The following is a 15,344-nucleotide window of genomic DNA, read 5'->3' on the forward strand; positions in this document are numbered from 1 at the left end:
CGAGAACCTTCTCCTACTTCAAGGTACTAGCTGTAAATAGTGGACCCTCAGAACCAGCTCTTCAGTACACCCTTGGAACTGGGACTGAGGGTGCTCTGGTAGCCCAGCTGTGGTCCTGTAAGCAGAACTGACACAGTGCGACACATCTCCTTGCAGCCACATTGGAACCACCGCAGCACAATGCATCATCAATGCCTGACCTCTCATTGTAGGTCACAGTCTCCTGTGAACCACCACTGCAGGACGCATCCTCAGCACAGACCTTCTCAGCACAAGCACTTAGTTGACGGCATCCACGACAATGATGCAGGACTCTACATCACAGTCCTGCAGCTTCTTCTGAACTGCCTGTGCGTGACACATCTTCATTGCAGGACTTTGCATCAAAAGCACCTTGTCAAAGGTATCCTCAATGATGGTGCAGAACGCCACATAGCAACCTTGCAGCTTTCCCAGAACTGCTGCTGCGTTATGCATCTTAGCGGGATCACACAATGCTCAGCAAACCAGGATTTAACGTACTTTGTTCAGCAGGCTTAACTTGATCCCTCTATCCGGCCTGTGCTTCTTTGCAGTTGAACTGAATAGTTGGTGCGTTGTGCTTTTACGCACTATTTACACTTAAATCTTTAAAATTGCATATCTCTGGTTCTACTGATTGGATTTTTTTCATTTTGGTGTCAAATAATTAATTACATTTTACTCTATGTTTCTAAATTGTGTTTTTACTTTATTACTGTTGGAAGTGCTATATACATTATTTACACATTGCCTTTAAGTTAAGCCTGACAGCTTTTGTGCCAAGTAACCAGAGGGTTAAGCACAAGCTAATTTGGGGTTTACTTCCAACTTCACCCTGACAGAAATTGTAGCTGTGGCTTGAGTAGGGTTTCACCCCACTCAACAAGTAACCCAATTTCTAGCAGCAGAGTGTCCAGGTCAAGCGATAGTCCATACAATCGGAAAGCATCTGAAATGGACAGGAGTAAAGATGTGGCATATTGATATTGGAATTCAAACCACATTTAGAGAAACTGGGAGGGATTGCCATCCCACAAACTGGAGAGGTGGCATGGTTGAAAGACAATAAGGTCACCAAGATCAGCACTCAAATACTGTCACAGGTTTTATGGAATTGGCCAAAGAGAAAAAACTTAAAAATTACAATTTTGCTTATTATCCTTTATTGTTGTATCGACGTATTACTATATTTTCCTTTGTTGCAAGAATAGAACTCAGAGGTAGATTCTCCCAGAACACTGCCACAACAGAAACTGACAAGAAAAGATAAGGAGGGTCGTCTGAATTAGAGATAGGGCTGGCCTATTGTAGTAGTAGAAAAAGGAATTTCTAGTATTAGTTTGGATATTCTTAACTGTTTTTTTTCTTGATCTTTCTTTGAGGAACACCAAGCCAGAGGGAAAGGGAGAAGCCATTTGTAGAAAGAAATACATATTTGTGATTTTAGAATTTCAGGACAATATGGGCACATACGTTTGTAATACAAGTATCATTCAACACAGTGCACCCAACTTTCAACAAAGACACTATCTACCTATAGTACCTGGTACTGACCTATTTTGTTTGCCCACACTTACAAGGGCTGATGTGTGTAAGCCCTCTACCTTGTTCAAGAGGGGTGTGTTTCTTTGGCCCTCGCCCTTCACAATGCTAGGTGTATCACACGCCCTACCCATACAGGCAGGTGCTATTCAGTGTCCTTGCTGTGGATGGGTGGGATGTATTTTTTTTCCTTCAGTCCTACCGATGCTGGCAAGAATAGTTTGCCTTCACATTGCCCTATTTTGCATTATGCTACACCAGCTATCCTACTGAGCTAATCAGTGTTTTCAATTTCCTCCAAAAGTTAGTGAACAATTAGAGGGTTGATTAGTGAATACAAACTGCATAAATGAGAGAATCACACATGTGCATTTTTTTTGTTTGTAGGCAAAGTTTTCTTAATAATTTTCCTGGCATTACCATCATTTATGGATTCTATTCTGTACTGGAACATGTACACATGCACAGGGCAATCACATTTTTACTTTTCTCTTTGATAGAACTAGAAATTAATTTGTACTTGTAAAGCACACTTATACCCCAACCGGGGTTTCCTGGCGCTGTACGCATACCGCTGTGGAACCCTTCCTGTCTTTTCCCTGTGAAATGTCCACTCCTGGGCACCCCCAAGGTGAAGCCAGGCATCCCAGCACCGTTGGGGCCATTGCGGAGATTAGGCAAGCTATTGCCCAGAGTTGCAGAGTGGGACCCATGATTAGAATAGGCACAGAGGTGAGAATTATCAGGTCCGAGGAAATTGAGCCCAAGACACACCGAGGCAGGAATTGAACCCTGGTCCCAGGCCAGACCTCTGCATCAGGGTCTGCCGCTCTAACCATTGAGCCAAACTTCTCCACAAGAAGAAAATGTAATCAAACCAAGAAAACGCATTGAAAGGGGACATGCTGATATGCCATTAAATTTTTGTTGACTTTCATTGAGTGGGTTTGGAGTTAAACACTAACACTCTTTGCGATCTAATAACATTTCAACAATTTGACCAACATCTACCAAACTTTGCAGGCTCAAAGCTTGAGTATCATGTCTACAGAGTTTTCATCAAGCAGTGGCGGCTACTCCGCTAAGGCTGGCCAATCAGTCATGCGCACTTAGCGTGCATAGTTCAGTCCTCCCACCACCCTGAGCCACCAGTCCCGCCCCTCCATAACTCAGCCCACAGAAACCAAAAATAATACGATAAAAAACTTGTTATTATTGTTTTATTTCACCTTTTTCTAAGCAGTGGGGCAACTCTCCTCCACCTTAGCAGAGGAGCCACCACTGCTCATGAATACAACCAGCAAAGATATTTGTCTCTTTCGGTGCATGAGCTTCAGTCAATCAATCAGTCAGGGATTAGTGAGCAAACTACTCACCTGTGAGGGTCTCAAGGAGCTTCATGCAGAAGTTAACTGATTGGCTAAAATGAGTGCACGTTTGCTTCTTTTTCAGGAAGCATCCTTTTCAAATGCATGGCCTCTGAAACAGAGAAGATTACAGAACAACAAGAGGAAATACTCAGCATTTTAGAAAAAAGGTTTCCAGAGCTGCCTCCGCGTGAAGAGATTATCTGTGATCTAAAGGAAACCAAGTTTCCTGTTCAAGGTAAGTAATAACAGTATAAAGATACGCAAAAAGGACAGCTAAATCTTCTTGCCCTGTAATTTTCCTAATGAAAACTCTCCTTAACAGAGAGGGGGACATGTCAGCTTTAAAACGCTATTACCCTCTATTTTCTAAAATGTTTACGTTGTGGTAATTTGTGTAGTCATATATGAACTACTTTAAAGAATATAGCTTCTGTGTTTACATCCCTGTAATATTCTCTTTGGGTCCGATTTAATCTGTTAAATGTTGGTGATGCTTTAGAGAAAACTATATTTCGCATGAAAATAAACTTTCTAGGCATGATTTGATATTTTCGGCTCACAGTGTCACAAAAAGTATAATGAACATATGCAGATTATTACAAAATCATAGTTTGTACTTGGAATCTTGTACTTTTTTCTTGTAAGCATTTAGGTTCATACTTCCTTTTACTTACTTTATGGAGAGTGTAATGTCATGGCATCTATATAGTTACACTGACAACAAAAAGACAAAAACATATAAATAACTACCAGAATGCATACAGTGCAAAAGCATACCAGAAACAGCAGTATACCAGCATGATCGATCTAAATAATCTTTGGAAGATAGATGTAGGACTGCCATAAAAAGAATAACAATCCCCGGTGGTAACAATGAACGTTTGAAGACCTCTGTTAAACTGAGCAGGCATTTCAACGTTGCAATACTAGCATCCCTGAGTTGGATGGGCTTAGATTCACCAACTGGGATGGGTGCAAATTCAGGACGATGATGGTAAGAATTCAGGACAAAGAGTCAAAATTCAGGACATAAATTCGGGACGAAGGTCTAAATTCCGGACAAACCTTCGGAACAAAAGGCACGTTTTACAGACACAGCAGTGCCATTATGAGATGTAAAGAGGCATCCATGGGATGTAGCTAATTGGGACCTGCAGTGCTGGACTAGAGTGCAGTCCTCCTAGTGGCCAGGTTTATGTGTCAGATCGCTTCAGGTATTCCATGTCTGTTCATCTGGTTATAAGTGGTATAGGGGCTGGTACAGTACTGAGTGATAGATAAGATCCATAGCTGACAGGTCTTATGTGAGGGTAAGAGCATTAAGCAGGAAAAAGAAGTTATTAATCAGCCTGCATCTGCTATAAATATCTGCACACTGGTGAGTGTTATGGTATTATTGTGGGTTAGAAAGGTTAGATAGGAGTTGACATTACTCCATTACTACATAATGCCCTGGCTAGCCATATATCACCCCTCCTTATTGTACCTGTATATGATAAGTAGTCTACTGCTTGGGCTGTTTAATTTCTGTGAGCTGTAAACTGCAGATTCTCATTGATGCACAGAAGTGTGCTACTGACTAGAAACTGTATATGCTGTTGAGGCAATATTGTAGGTCAGAAGGAGGCACTGTCTTTTATATACAGAACATTTTCTATTGAATGGAAGCAAAATGCCAACATGCAGTTTTACATATATAAAACTATATAGAGCACAAATGCTAATGTGTGATGATGTGGTTTTGGCAAATATGTATCATTTGAACATCACCATGTAAAGTGTCTTGATTGTTTTGATCCTATTAAAACTCTGTTTCCAGTGCATTTCTGAATTACAAACAGTTGTGGTTTCCTAACTGCTGATATGTTTGGAAACATTTGCAAAGTTCAGAAGTTGTGTGTTATAAACAATTTTACAACGTACAGCCTTTGTTTTTGCACCCCAAAGAAAATTTACGAAAACATGGTGCATTCTACAACACATTTGTCATTCTATATTCAAATGTATTAGCTTCTAAAGCATAATAAATGCTGACCTTACTTTGCACCAGGATAGGACAATCTTTGATGGGGCTCTCAAGGATTCCCTCTCTATCACCAACAGTGCCTCTCTCTCACATGTACTTTATTTGTTTCATAGGACCTCTCACACCAGTGTAGAGTACCAGAGCACTTTATATCACACATACATACAGAGACAATGAATCATACATGTGTAAATCAGTGTATAGAAAGGCATAAGGCAACGGGAACTAGAAGTTGTAGGATGCATGTCACCCACAATGGTATGCATTTTGTAAGTGTCTTTGGTCTGAAGAACCGCAAACACAGGCTCCAGAACATAGCACGGTAGTTAGCATGGACTTTAATGATAAAAATGTATTTCTACCCAAACAAACCATTTTTAGCAACATCTGGGTAATGAAAAACTGGGAAGAAAACATAACTTTGTAACCTGTACCATGGAGCTTGAATGCAGCTTTTTAATGGCAGTTCATAGTTCACTGTGCTAGATTACATATGTAATATATGAACTGCACATTAACTAAAATATCTCAGTGACGGAAGCAATAACCCACTAAGCCCTGCGCATACAATACTGTTCTTTGATATGCATGGTACACATTCTTTGCAGCAGGCATATTAACCTCTGTGCTACCTTAGCTGGTACATTATTCACCAGAGTTATTGTGACACTTTTATTGTTGCCTGGAACTGCTGGATATACCAGGAACTTTACAGATTCAGCCGCCAGTAACAAAACGCACCCCCCCCCCCCTCCAGCCTACCAGTGAAACACCCGTTGCCGGGTCAGGCCAGTCCTACCTTGCTACCAGCCTCCAATGGTTCCCATCATCTTCACATAGACTTCTCTCGTGTGTATTTAATTTTTATTTTTTAGTGCTTCTTATCCAAAGTATGTACGGCAGGGTGTTGAAGTGTGTTACATCACACACATATTATATAGAGACAATGACTCGTAAATGTGAAAATCAATGTATAGGAAATGTTACTTAAGACAGTGAGGGCTACAGGGTGTAAGAGTCAGATGTCATCCATACAGGTAGGCAGTGGCGTAGTGTGATTGGTTGCCCTGGGCACAATATTATTAGGGGTGCAACATTTTAAAAGAAAAATCAATTGTGGTGGAAGGGACTTCAGTCATGTCGGTGCTGTTGTCTGCAAGTGCAGGTTATGTTGTCTTGCCTGCCTTTCCCCGCAGCAGCATTACACTGAACTGTGCCCTAATGCATCTATCATGGCCTCGTGGCAGGTGGAGGGCTGCTTGCGCTGCTTCCCAGTGACATGGGAGCAGTGCCACCCAGCAGCACAACAGCAGAGCACCTTTTGTGGTACTACAGCACTGTACAAGGAATTCGTTTCTGTTTTTTGGCAGGCAGAAGTAGCATTTCAAGCCCAAGTTCTGCGTTTGCTGCCTGACGTCATGTGTTGATTTGAAATGGCGGGTTGAGCCACCCGGGGGCATGGAATCCATACATTCCTTCATCCATCATTTAGTTTTTCACCATTCATTCTGCCATTCCATCTGTATGCCCATCCATAGCCAGACCTATTCAACCATTTCCAAACCTATCCATCATTTATCCTTCCATCCATCATTTCCCTCAATTCCTCCATCTACCCTTTCACTCATCCATCCTTTTACCTCATTCATCCTTTCACTCATCCATCCACACTTCCACCCATCCATCCATTCACTTATTCATCCAAACATTTATGCTTTCACCCATCCAGCCATCCTTTCACTTACTCATCCATCCATCCATTCACCCAGCCACTCATCCGTCCATTAATCCATCCAATCACCATTTCACTCATCCATTCATCCTGCTCTTTACACTCCCTCATCTATGCATTCTTTCAATCATCCATCCTTACATCCTTCTTTTCACTCATCCATACACCCATTTGCCCATCCATCCTGTCCACCATCCATCTATACTTTAACTTATCCATCCATCCTTCCTTTCTCTCTCCATCTCCCTTTCACTTAGACCTCCCATCACCCATCTATCCACCCACGCATCCACTCATCCACTCATGAATCCATCCATTGACCCTATCACTCTTCCATCCTTTCACTCATCCATCATTTCTCTCATCCATCCATCATTTCGCTCATCCATCCATCCTTTCACTCATCCATCCATCCTTTTGCCCGTCTACCTTCTCTTTCACTCACTCATCCATCCTTACATCCTCCTTTCCACCCATCCTTACATCCATTCACCCTTTCACCTATCGATTGATCAATTCATCCATAATTTCACTCATCCATCCACCCATTCACTCGCACGTCATCCACCTTTTCACTCATTCATCCATCCTTTCACTCATCCATCCACCCTTTTGCCCGTCCATCCACCCTTTTACCTCTATATCCACCATTCTACCCATACATCTGTTTATTTACCCTTTCTCTCATCCATATTGTCACTCACTTATCCATCCTTTCTCTGATTTTACATCCATTCACCCTTTCACTCATTCCTTCATCCTTTCACTAATCCACCCAGCCATTCATCCATTCCTTCACTTACTTACTCACCCATCTTTTCACATTAATTATGAGCTGATCCATGGTCTGCAGAGTTTCAGACAGAAGAGGCCTATCAAGAACTTCACCCTTATTGTAGTTCCTAAAGCAAGGGGTGGGGTGGGGGAGGGTTCACTATGTCCCTGCACATAAGCAATCTGTAAACTTGGAAGTCATGAGTCCTGCATGATACACAGTGCCAAGATGTGAGGTGACTATGACACAGTGTTGTTTCTAGGGCTTTAAGTGGGTTGAAAAAACTTGGGGTTCTCTCCAAAGGGCGTGTCCGATGTAATTAAGGATGTAGCTTAAAACACGGTAGTTAAAAATCTGTGCTTAGCATAGTGTGCTGGCCGACTGGTATTCTGCTACTTCTGTTATTGCATCCAGATACATAATACATTACACCTACAACAATCTAGGACTATTAGCTTTGTCAGTGGTTGCTAGTTGCATCAAATAAAAAAGCATCAACTATGGCTTTGTTGTATATAATATTGAAAATGCTTCAGTTCTAAAATGAAGAGACTGTGAAACAACTATGACCCCTTCTTTTTACTTCTTTTGCTGGCTTCTTTTCATGAACTGGATTCTGTACATTTCGTCCATCTGGTGAGGTGTAAAATTTTCCTTTCTGCTGTTAAAATTGAATGCCCAGCCCTGGACCGAGGCAGGAGGAGTTCCACCACATGCTTTAACAGCCCAGACTGGCCCATTGTCATTCTGTGTAAGACAATCAGCCGGCATACAGAATGGAAATGGGAGGGGTGGGGCTGTTCTTGTGCTCAGAGGATGATTGCGAGGCAGCCCCATCAGGAAACTGAGATTTCGTGCATGGGAACAGTGCTGCTTCCTGCAAAGCCCAAAATTCCGGACTAAAGACATCCGTAAAAGGGATCGTCACGGACAACGGGCGTGAGATCCAATTTCCGGACGGTCCGTGAAATTTACAGATGGTTGGTCACCCTAGATGGGCCATCTACCTCTCACCCCTTTATGATGGCACAGCCAGCTGAGGTTTCATTGTTGAAAACCTGGCTATTCTTCTGCCTCTGAATAAAGCAGGTTTGTCAAGATGAAAGCCCCTGTTTTTTTCAGTTACAGGCAAGCTTTGCTCAAAGGGACTTTTGAGAGGAGAAGATGGCGGCCGGATAGCTAGCCCGGTTAGGAGCTCTGAGCCTTCAGGTTGAAATGACCAGCTAAAGGACGTGTGGTAACAATAAAGGCACCCCCTTCAGCAGAATGGACAAAATAGACCAACAATCTGACAAAATAAACTAATATTGCAGAAACTTAAAGCTGGGAAGCAGGGTGGACGTGGATCCTGGTGGAGGCAACAAGGACAGTGGTCGGGACTGTGGAGACCATGGAGACAGTGGAGCCTGGAAGGAGGGAGGCAGCAACGAGCTGCAGGCATGCTCTGGCCAGCTGCAGTGTGGGCGGACGTACATCCTGCCGCAGCAGCAAGAGGGCCGCCGCAAGAGTGCTGTTCTGGGGAAGAACTTCGGGGCAGGCGGAGACAAGCAGGGACAGCAGGTACGCCACGAGAGGTGGGATTGCATCGGAACCTACTCCTCAGTCGATAGAGTTAGGAGGAGGAAGAGGACTGTCGTGGGGATGTCGGAGGGTAAGTGAAAGTGGGACTTGGTCGGGACATAGAGAAAAGGGGGAAGCTCATGTACCTAAAATCATGCAATTCATAAAGTCTTCAATAAATGGAAGGCAAGGAGAGGAAAATATAGCTGTTCCTCCTCACTCTGAAAAAAAATGATCCAGACAAAGGGGCTTACAGGGAAGAGCTACTACCTCAGAAGTAGGAGGGGTGATCAGCCAGCCCCCCCAAGATCCTCCAAGAGAATGGGACAATATAGCCCCTAAAAGCACCAAGAAAAAAGGGTAAACACACGCGTCAGGACAACCACAAGCCCCCTTGTCAAGGGCGAGCAAGATAAAACTGGGGGCAGAAGGTCCGGGCTCAATTCTAAAAGTAAATGTAAATGTGTAAATGTATTGGCATTTATATAGCGCACTACTTACCCGTAGGGTCCCAAGGCGCTTCGACCGCTGCGAAACCCTTCCTGGCTTCCCTGAGAGATGGTCCCTTAATGGGTATCTCCAGGGTGAGACCAGGCATCCCCGGCAGTCTGGTGGGCCGTTAGTGAAGATGAGGCAAGCTAATGCCCAGAGTTGCCGAGTGTGATCGCTGATCAGAGTGGGCACCGAGGCGAGTGAATTATCGAGTCCGCTGACCCTGGTCCAGAAACCTGCTGCGCCGGGAATCGAACCCTGGTCCCGGGCCGTCCTCTGCTCTCGGGTCTGCCGCCTCTAACCAGTGAGCCACACTACTTCACCCCATCTTTGAGATCGTACTTTAAAGTAAATTAAAAGCAGGGAGTCACAGAAACTGTGGAAGTAGGCAGGGGCAGCAGGAAAAATAGAAGGCAACAGGTACAGAGTTGTGAAAGCACCTGAGCCCCAGGAAACGGTCACAGAAAGCCAGACCCCAGTCACAGCCACGCCACAGTAAGTGGAGAAACATAGTCAGCTACCACAAAATAGTGCAGAGAAATTAATGGAGGCCATGCTAGTGGAAATGAGGAAAAACTTTGAAACATCAGAAAGCAATCAAATGAAATTACAAGAGTCATGTGAAGCGGTGGACCAGAAGATTAATGCCTGAGAGAGTGTCACTTGTTGAGGCGTCAGTAGACATCATAAACAAAAAAGTGGAAGTGAATCAAAAAGAAATAAAACTCCTAAAGACTTCAGAAGCAAACATCGGAGACAAAATGCAATCGCTGAAAAATCAACCTAGAAGAAATAATCTGAGGTTGCTCAATATACCGGGGGGCCTGTAAGGGGAGGATATTAAAAAATTCACAATCACGTTGCTTGAAGAGCTATTCCCCTGGGCAAAGATGAGCAATCTAGTGGACGACATCCAAAGAGTACACCGCAACGCATTTGGAAAGGGAAAAATTAGGAAAAACCTAAGAAACATACTAATTAACTTTATAACATATGTCCTTAAGAAAAAAATCCTTAGTGAAGCTCTAAAGTCAGGTTCCTTCAATAAGGACGGCTGGTCATTCTGAATCAGATCCGACATCGGCAAAGTGACACAAGATAGGCAGTTGGAATTAGGCCAGTTAATGCAGCAGATGGAATCTTTGGGTGCAACAGTCGAGATGCGTTTCCCAGCCTTACTGTGGATCATGAGGGTGAATAAAATGCACAATATACGAGATCCTAATGAAGTGGAGTGCCTAATTGAATGCCTAAAAATGCAACAAAAGATCACACCTAAAAACAAAATGTAACCTTCTTACTTGGAGGATGAAGGGCTCAAAAGAGCAGAATTCTGCCCAATAAAGAAGTGGGCAGAAAATCATGGAGTATCTGAAGGCAATTGACAGTGAGATAATAACACTACAAGAAACCCACCTCTTAAAAGAGGAATGGGTAGAGATAATTAAGTATCAGAAGTGGGTGGATGCCTACATCTACACAAATCAAGAATGTTGTACGAAAGGAGTAGCAATCTTTTTTAAAAATCACTCAAGGGTAAGGGTTGATTCGGCAGAGGTGGATAAGAATGGGAAATGGGCGATAGGTAGAGTAAGGATTCACAATACTTCATACATAGTAGGTTACTATGGGCCTAACACAGACGATCCTGTCCCGCTTCAAATAGTGAATGTAAATGTACAGAAATTTATATAGCGCAAATCACCGAGCGGTTTATAAGCGCTTGCTTAGGGAACCCGTCCTGGTATTCCCCTGTGAGATAGCCCCGGCAGGGTATCCGCAGGGTGAAAGCCAGGCATCCCGCCGCGAGGGGCCGTTATGGAGATTAAGCAAGCTATTGCCCAGACTCGCAGAGTGTGAACCCGTGAATCGAGTAGGCACCGGAGCGAGAATTGTCGAGTCCATGGACATTATTAGGACTCAAGACCCCGCCGAGCCAGGAATTGAACCCTGGTCCCGGGCTGACCTCTGCTTCCAGGTCTGCCTCCTCTAACCAGTGAGCCACACTTCTCCACAATAGTAGATTGTGTGAGCGGCCAGTCCCTATCATAATGGGAGGTGATTTTAACATAATTTTTAATCCAAATGTGGACTGGCTCCCTGCTAGAAATAGCGCAAACCTGCCTAAAATGAGAAAGTGGGTTGGATTATGCATTAAGGACCTGGGGGTTATAGACATCTGGAAGGAAAAGGGGGACAAGGCATGCCAGTTCACATTTCAGAATAAGAAACATAATCATGCCTCCAGAATAGATTTTTTTCTGATAGATAGCACACTGACCAGCATCACACAAAAAGTGGAACATCTACCAGCCCACCAGTCCGACCACTCAGCAGTTCTATTGCGACTCTAGCTTAGAATCACCTCCACCCCCCTTAAGGTGGACAGTCGATCATAGTATTTTTAGAGACCCTCTTAACTTGGAAGCACTGGCTAAAGAAACAGTTCTTTTTTTCAAATGAATGAGCGAGGGACTTCCAAGCAAGTAGCCTGGGATACATATAAGGCAGTCATCAGGGGGAAAATTAAAAATCTTGCAGCTTATAAAAATAAGAGCATCAAGACCCAAAAATAATCAACTGGAAAATGAAATAAAAGCACTGGATCTGGAACTGGCAAAAAGAAAGACCCTGCATGAAACAGCAAAACTGGAAGAAGAAAAGAAAACAAAGATGGAGGCTCTTTCAGACATTCTGGAAACAATAGTAAGAAATAAGTGGGAGGTAAGCAAACTATCTCATTATGAATATGGCAAAGGATATGGCAAGCTACTAGCGTTGAAATGAAAAACAGATCTAACCTGTAATAGGATAGCAAGCATTCAAACTGGCAACCAACCAACCTATAGCTCGGAAGACTCGGTGATTAAACAGGGTTTGGTAAATATTTTTGAAAACCTGTACTTCGAAGAGTCCCCAGCTACATTAGAACAAATAACTAGCTTCCTGAATAAAATAACACTCTTTGAACCAAAAATGAAAAGAGGAGCCTAATCAGGAAATTACTACGGAAGAAGTGGTAGAAGTAATCAAAGGTCTAAAAAAGGGGAAAGCGGCTGGTCCTGCTGCACTCCACTATGGACTATATGTTAACCTGCGAGATGTCTGGCCACCCCCATGACAGAGCTCCTGAACTAAACCTTTTTAGCTCAGAGACACCTTCGGGATTCTTGTAATGGTGCAATCATAACTATCCTATAAAAAAACAGGAGAAGACCCAACTAAGGGGCCCATTAGGATGGCGGGTGGATTGCCCCCGCCAGGCTAGCGGTAGCCACTGCCGGCCTGGCGGGGGAAACCGCCCGCCATCCTCACCTAAATGACCCCCCGCCATATTAGGATGGCGGGGGGGACCGCGGCGGACGGAAAGACCGTCCGCCGCTTTTCCGCCCCAGTCGCCCTGCCAGTAGGGGGGTCCTGATTTATCCTTACCTGGATGTTTGGCTGTTACATGCTCCCTCCCGGGTTCTGTTGTTGGGGGATCAGGAGTAGGTGTGTTCAGTGTTGAGGAACCATGGGTTTCTGCTGAATCTCATCAAGTGTCTGCTAGCGCCTTAAGGACTTAACGTTCATAGGTGCTTGTTTCCACACTGATCTGAATCGGGTTTTCCTTCCTGTATCTCGGTCGGTGACCTTTTGTTCCCCCTGCCAGTCGGTTTCTGGAGGGGTGTTCCTTTCCTGTGCATCTCTTGTTATGACTTCTGGGTTATATGGCTGCCAAGGTCTTCATGGTGCCTTGAGCACAGTTTCATCTGTAGCGTTTTTGGTCCCATCTGTTGTATCATTGGGATCCGCTGTCTCACGATTTATCCCTCTTGATACCAGTGTCTCTGTCTGTTCTTCCAGCCCTGCACTGGTGGACGGTGTCGGACAAACTGCCCGGGGACTGCCTCTGGAACCCTCTCCTCCGGTTGACCTCACAACGGATGCCAGTGCTTTAGGGTGGAGGGAGACCTTGAGACGGGCTCCCTTCGGGTTCGTTGGTCTCTTTTGGAAGAGAGGAGGTCTTCGAATTGGCGTGAGTTGTTGGCTGCGTTCCGGGCTGTCATGGGGTTCCGGGATTGGTTGTTGAATCACAATGTGGGGGAACGTTCGGACAACATGGTGACGGTGGCCTACCTGATTTACCAGGGTGGTATACGGTCCAAGTCCCTGAATGCTGTAGTGTTCCCATTGTTTTGTTGGGCGGAGGGGCATCTGTTGTCTCTATCATCTACCATCCCAGTCTGGCTTCTGCCCCGGCTACAGCACAGAAACAGCCATTTTGGCTGTTACTGATTCTTTACGTCTTACGCTCTCCGCCGGTGGTTCTATGATTCTGATTTTATTAGATCTCGCGGTGGCTTTTGATACTATATCTCATCAATTGCTGGCCGATAGACTACAGGATTGTGGCATCGGAGGCATAGCCCTGAAATGGCTAAAAAACTTCCTTACGGATAGATGTCAAACTACCTCTCTAGGTACTTTTACATCTCAAAAATTCCTGCTAGAGAAAGGCGTCCCTCACGGCTCGTGTTTGAGCCCAACGCTCTTTAGTTTTTATATGACCCCTTTGGCGAAAATTGTGCAACCTTTCGGCTTTGAGATTGTATCATACGCCGATGACACACAACTGTTATTCCGGATAGGCTCAAATCATGTGGATTGTTGGCTAACTCTGAGCTCAACCCTGGGAAAACAGAGCTGATGCTCCTAGGTAAAGCCACCCACCACTGGTCAGCCGGTTGGTAGCCAGGAGAATCGGGTGAGCCCCCTACTCCCTCATCATCAGTAAAATCTTTGGGTATTCAACTGGATGATAAACTTTCCATGAAAGACAACATCAAATCCATTGCAGGGTCTTGCTACTACAGCCCTCGGCTGTTACGTAAAACGCTCGCCTATCTTCCTTTAGAACATCGGAGAACAGTCGTCCAGGCTTTGGTTATGAGCAAACTCGATTACGGGAATGCACTATTGGCCGAAGCAGGAGACACAGCGCTAGCCAAACTACAGGTCATACAAAATACTGCAGCTAGGATGGTCTTGAACCGCCCCCCAGGATCTCCATCCCTCCCCTTACTTAGAGAACTTCACTGGCTCCCAGTGAAAAAGAGAGTCATTTTTAAGACTTGTTGTCTTTCATTCAAGGCTCTCAAAGGGGAGGGACCCCGTTACCTACAAGAGAAGTTACATAAGTAAGTGTCAGAACGTAACCTCAGATCCAACTCTCTGGCCCTCCTTAGGATCCCTCGAATTCGCCTGAGGCGCACAGGGGGCAGGGCTTTCTCATATATCGCCCCCAAATATTGGAACTCGTTACCGGAGGGTTTGCGTAAGTCAACATCTCTCCAACCCTTCCGGAAACTACTCAAAACTTTCTTGTTCTAAAGCCTCCTTTTGCCTATGAATTTACTTCCATCCCTCCAGAGGTCCCCCCAGGTACAAGCGCTGAGATGCCCCCAGGTGATTCACGCGCTATACAAAAAGTCAATAACATAACATATCAGCGGTGCACATCCGGGGGGGTGGACAATGTGGTGGTGGATGCCCTCAGTCATTTTTTTCCTGCCTCCCAGGAGTTGTCTCTGACTCCAGTGGCCTTTTGTCTTGTGTGCAAGAGGTTTGGTCTTCCTTTTCTTAAGCTCTTTGCCTCCTGGCACAATGCTCAGCTTCCCCGCTTCTGCTCCCGGGTCCATAAGGTGGGGGTTTGGGGTGTGGATGCTCGGACCAAGACTTGGCCGTCTCACCTTCTGTATGCCTTTCCTCCTCTTGCTCTGGTCCCCAGGTTCCTGTCTCTTCTGATGTTGGAGGATTGGGAGGTGGTGGTGGTGGTACCATTTT

General features: G+C 44.7%; 1 protein-coding gene across 4 annotated transcripts in view; it reads left to right on the forward strand.

Annotated features, from left to right (window-relative positions):
• LOC147727294 (protein prune homolog 2-like) overlaps positions 1 to 15,344 on the forward strand; it is a 1,486,257-nt gene that overhangs the window by 401,828 nt on the left and 1,069,085 nt on the right. For all 4 annotated transcript variants that reach the window (XM_086961350.1, XM_086961348.1, XM_086961347.1 and 1 more), the window contains exon 5: positions 3,016 to 3,168. In XM_086961350.1, the coding sequence (XP_086817476.1) occupies positions 3,016 to 3,168 (153 nt within the window). The remainder of the gene's footprint in view (positions 1 to 3,015; positions 3,169 to 15,344) is intronic.

Source organism: Lissotriton vulgaris, chromosome 3_1 (genome assembly GCF_964263255.1).
Source record: "Lissotriton vulgaris chromosome 3_1, aLisVul1.2, whole genome shotgun sequence".
In the NCBI taxonomy this organism is placed as follows: Eukaryota; Metazoa; Chordata; class Amphibia; order Caudata; family Salamandridae; genus Lissotriton; species Lissotriton vulgaris.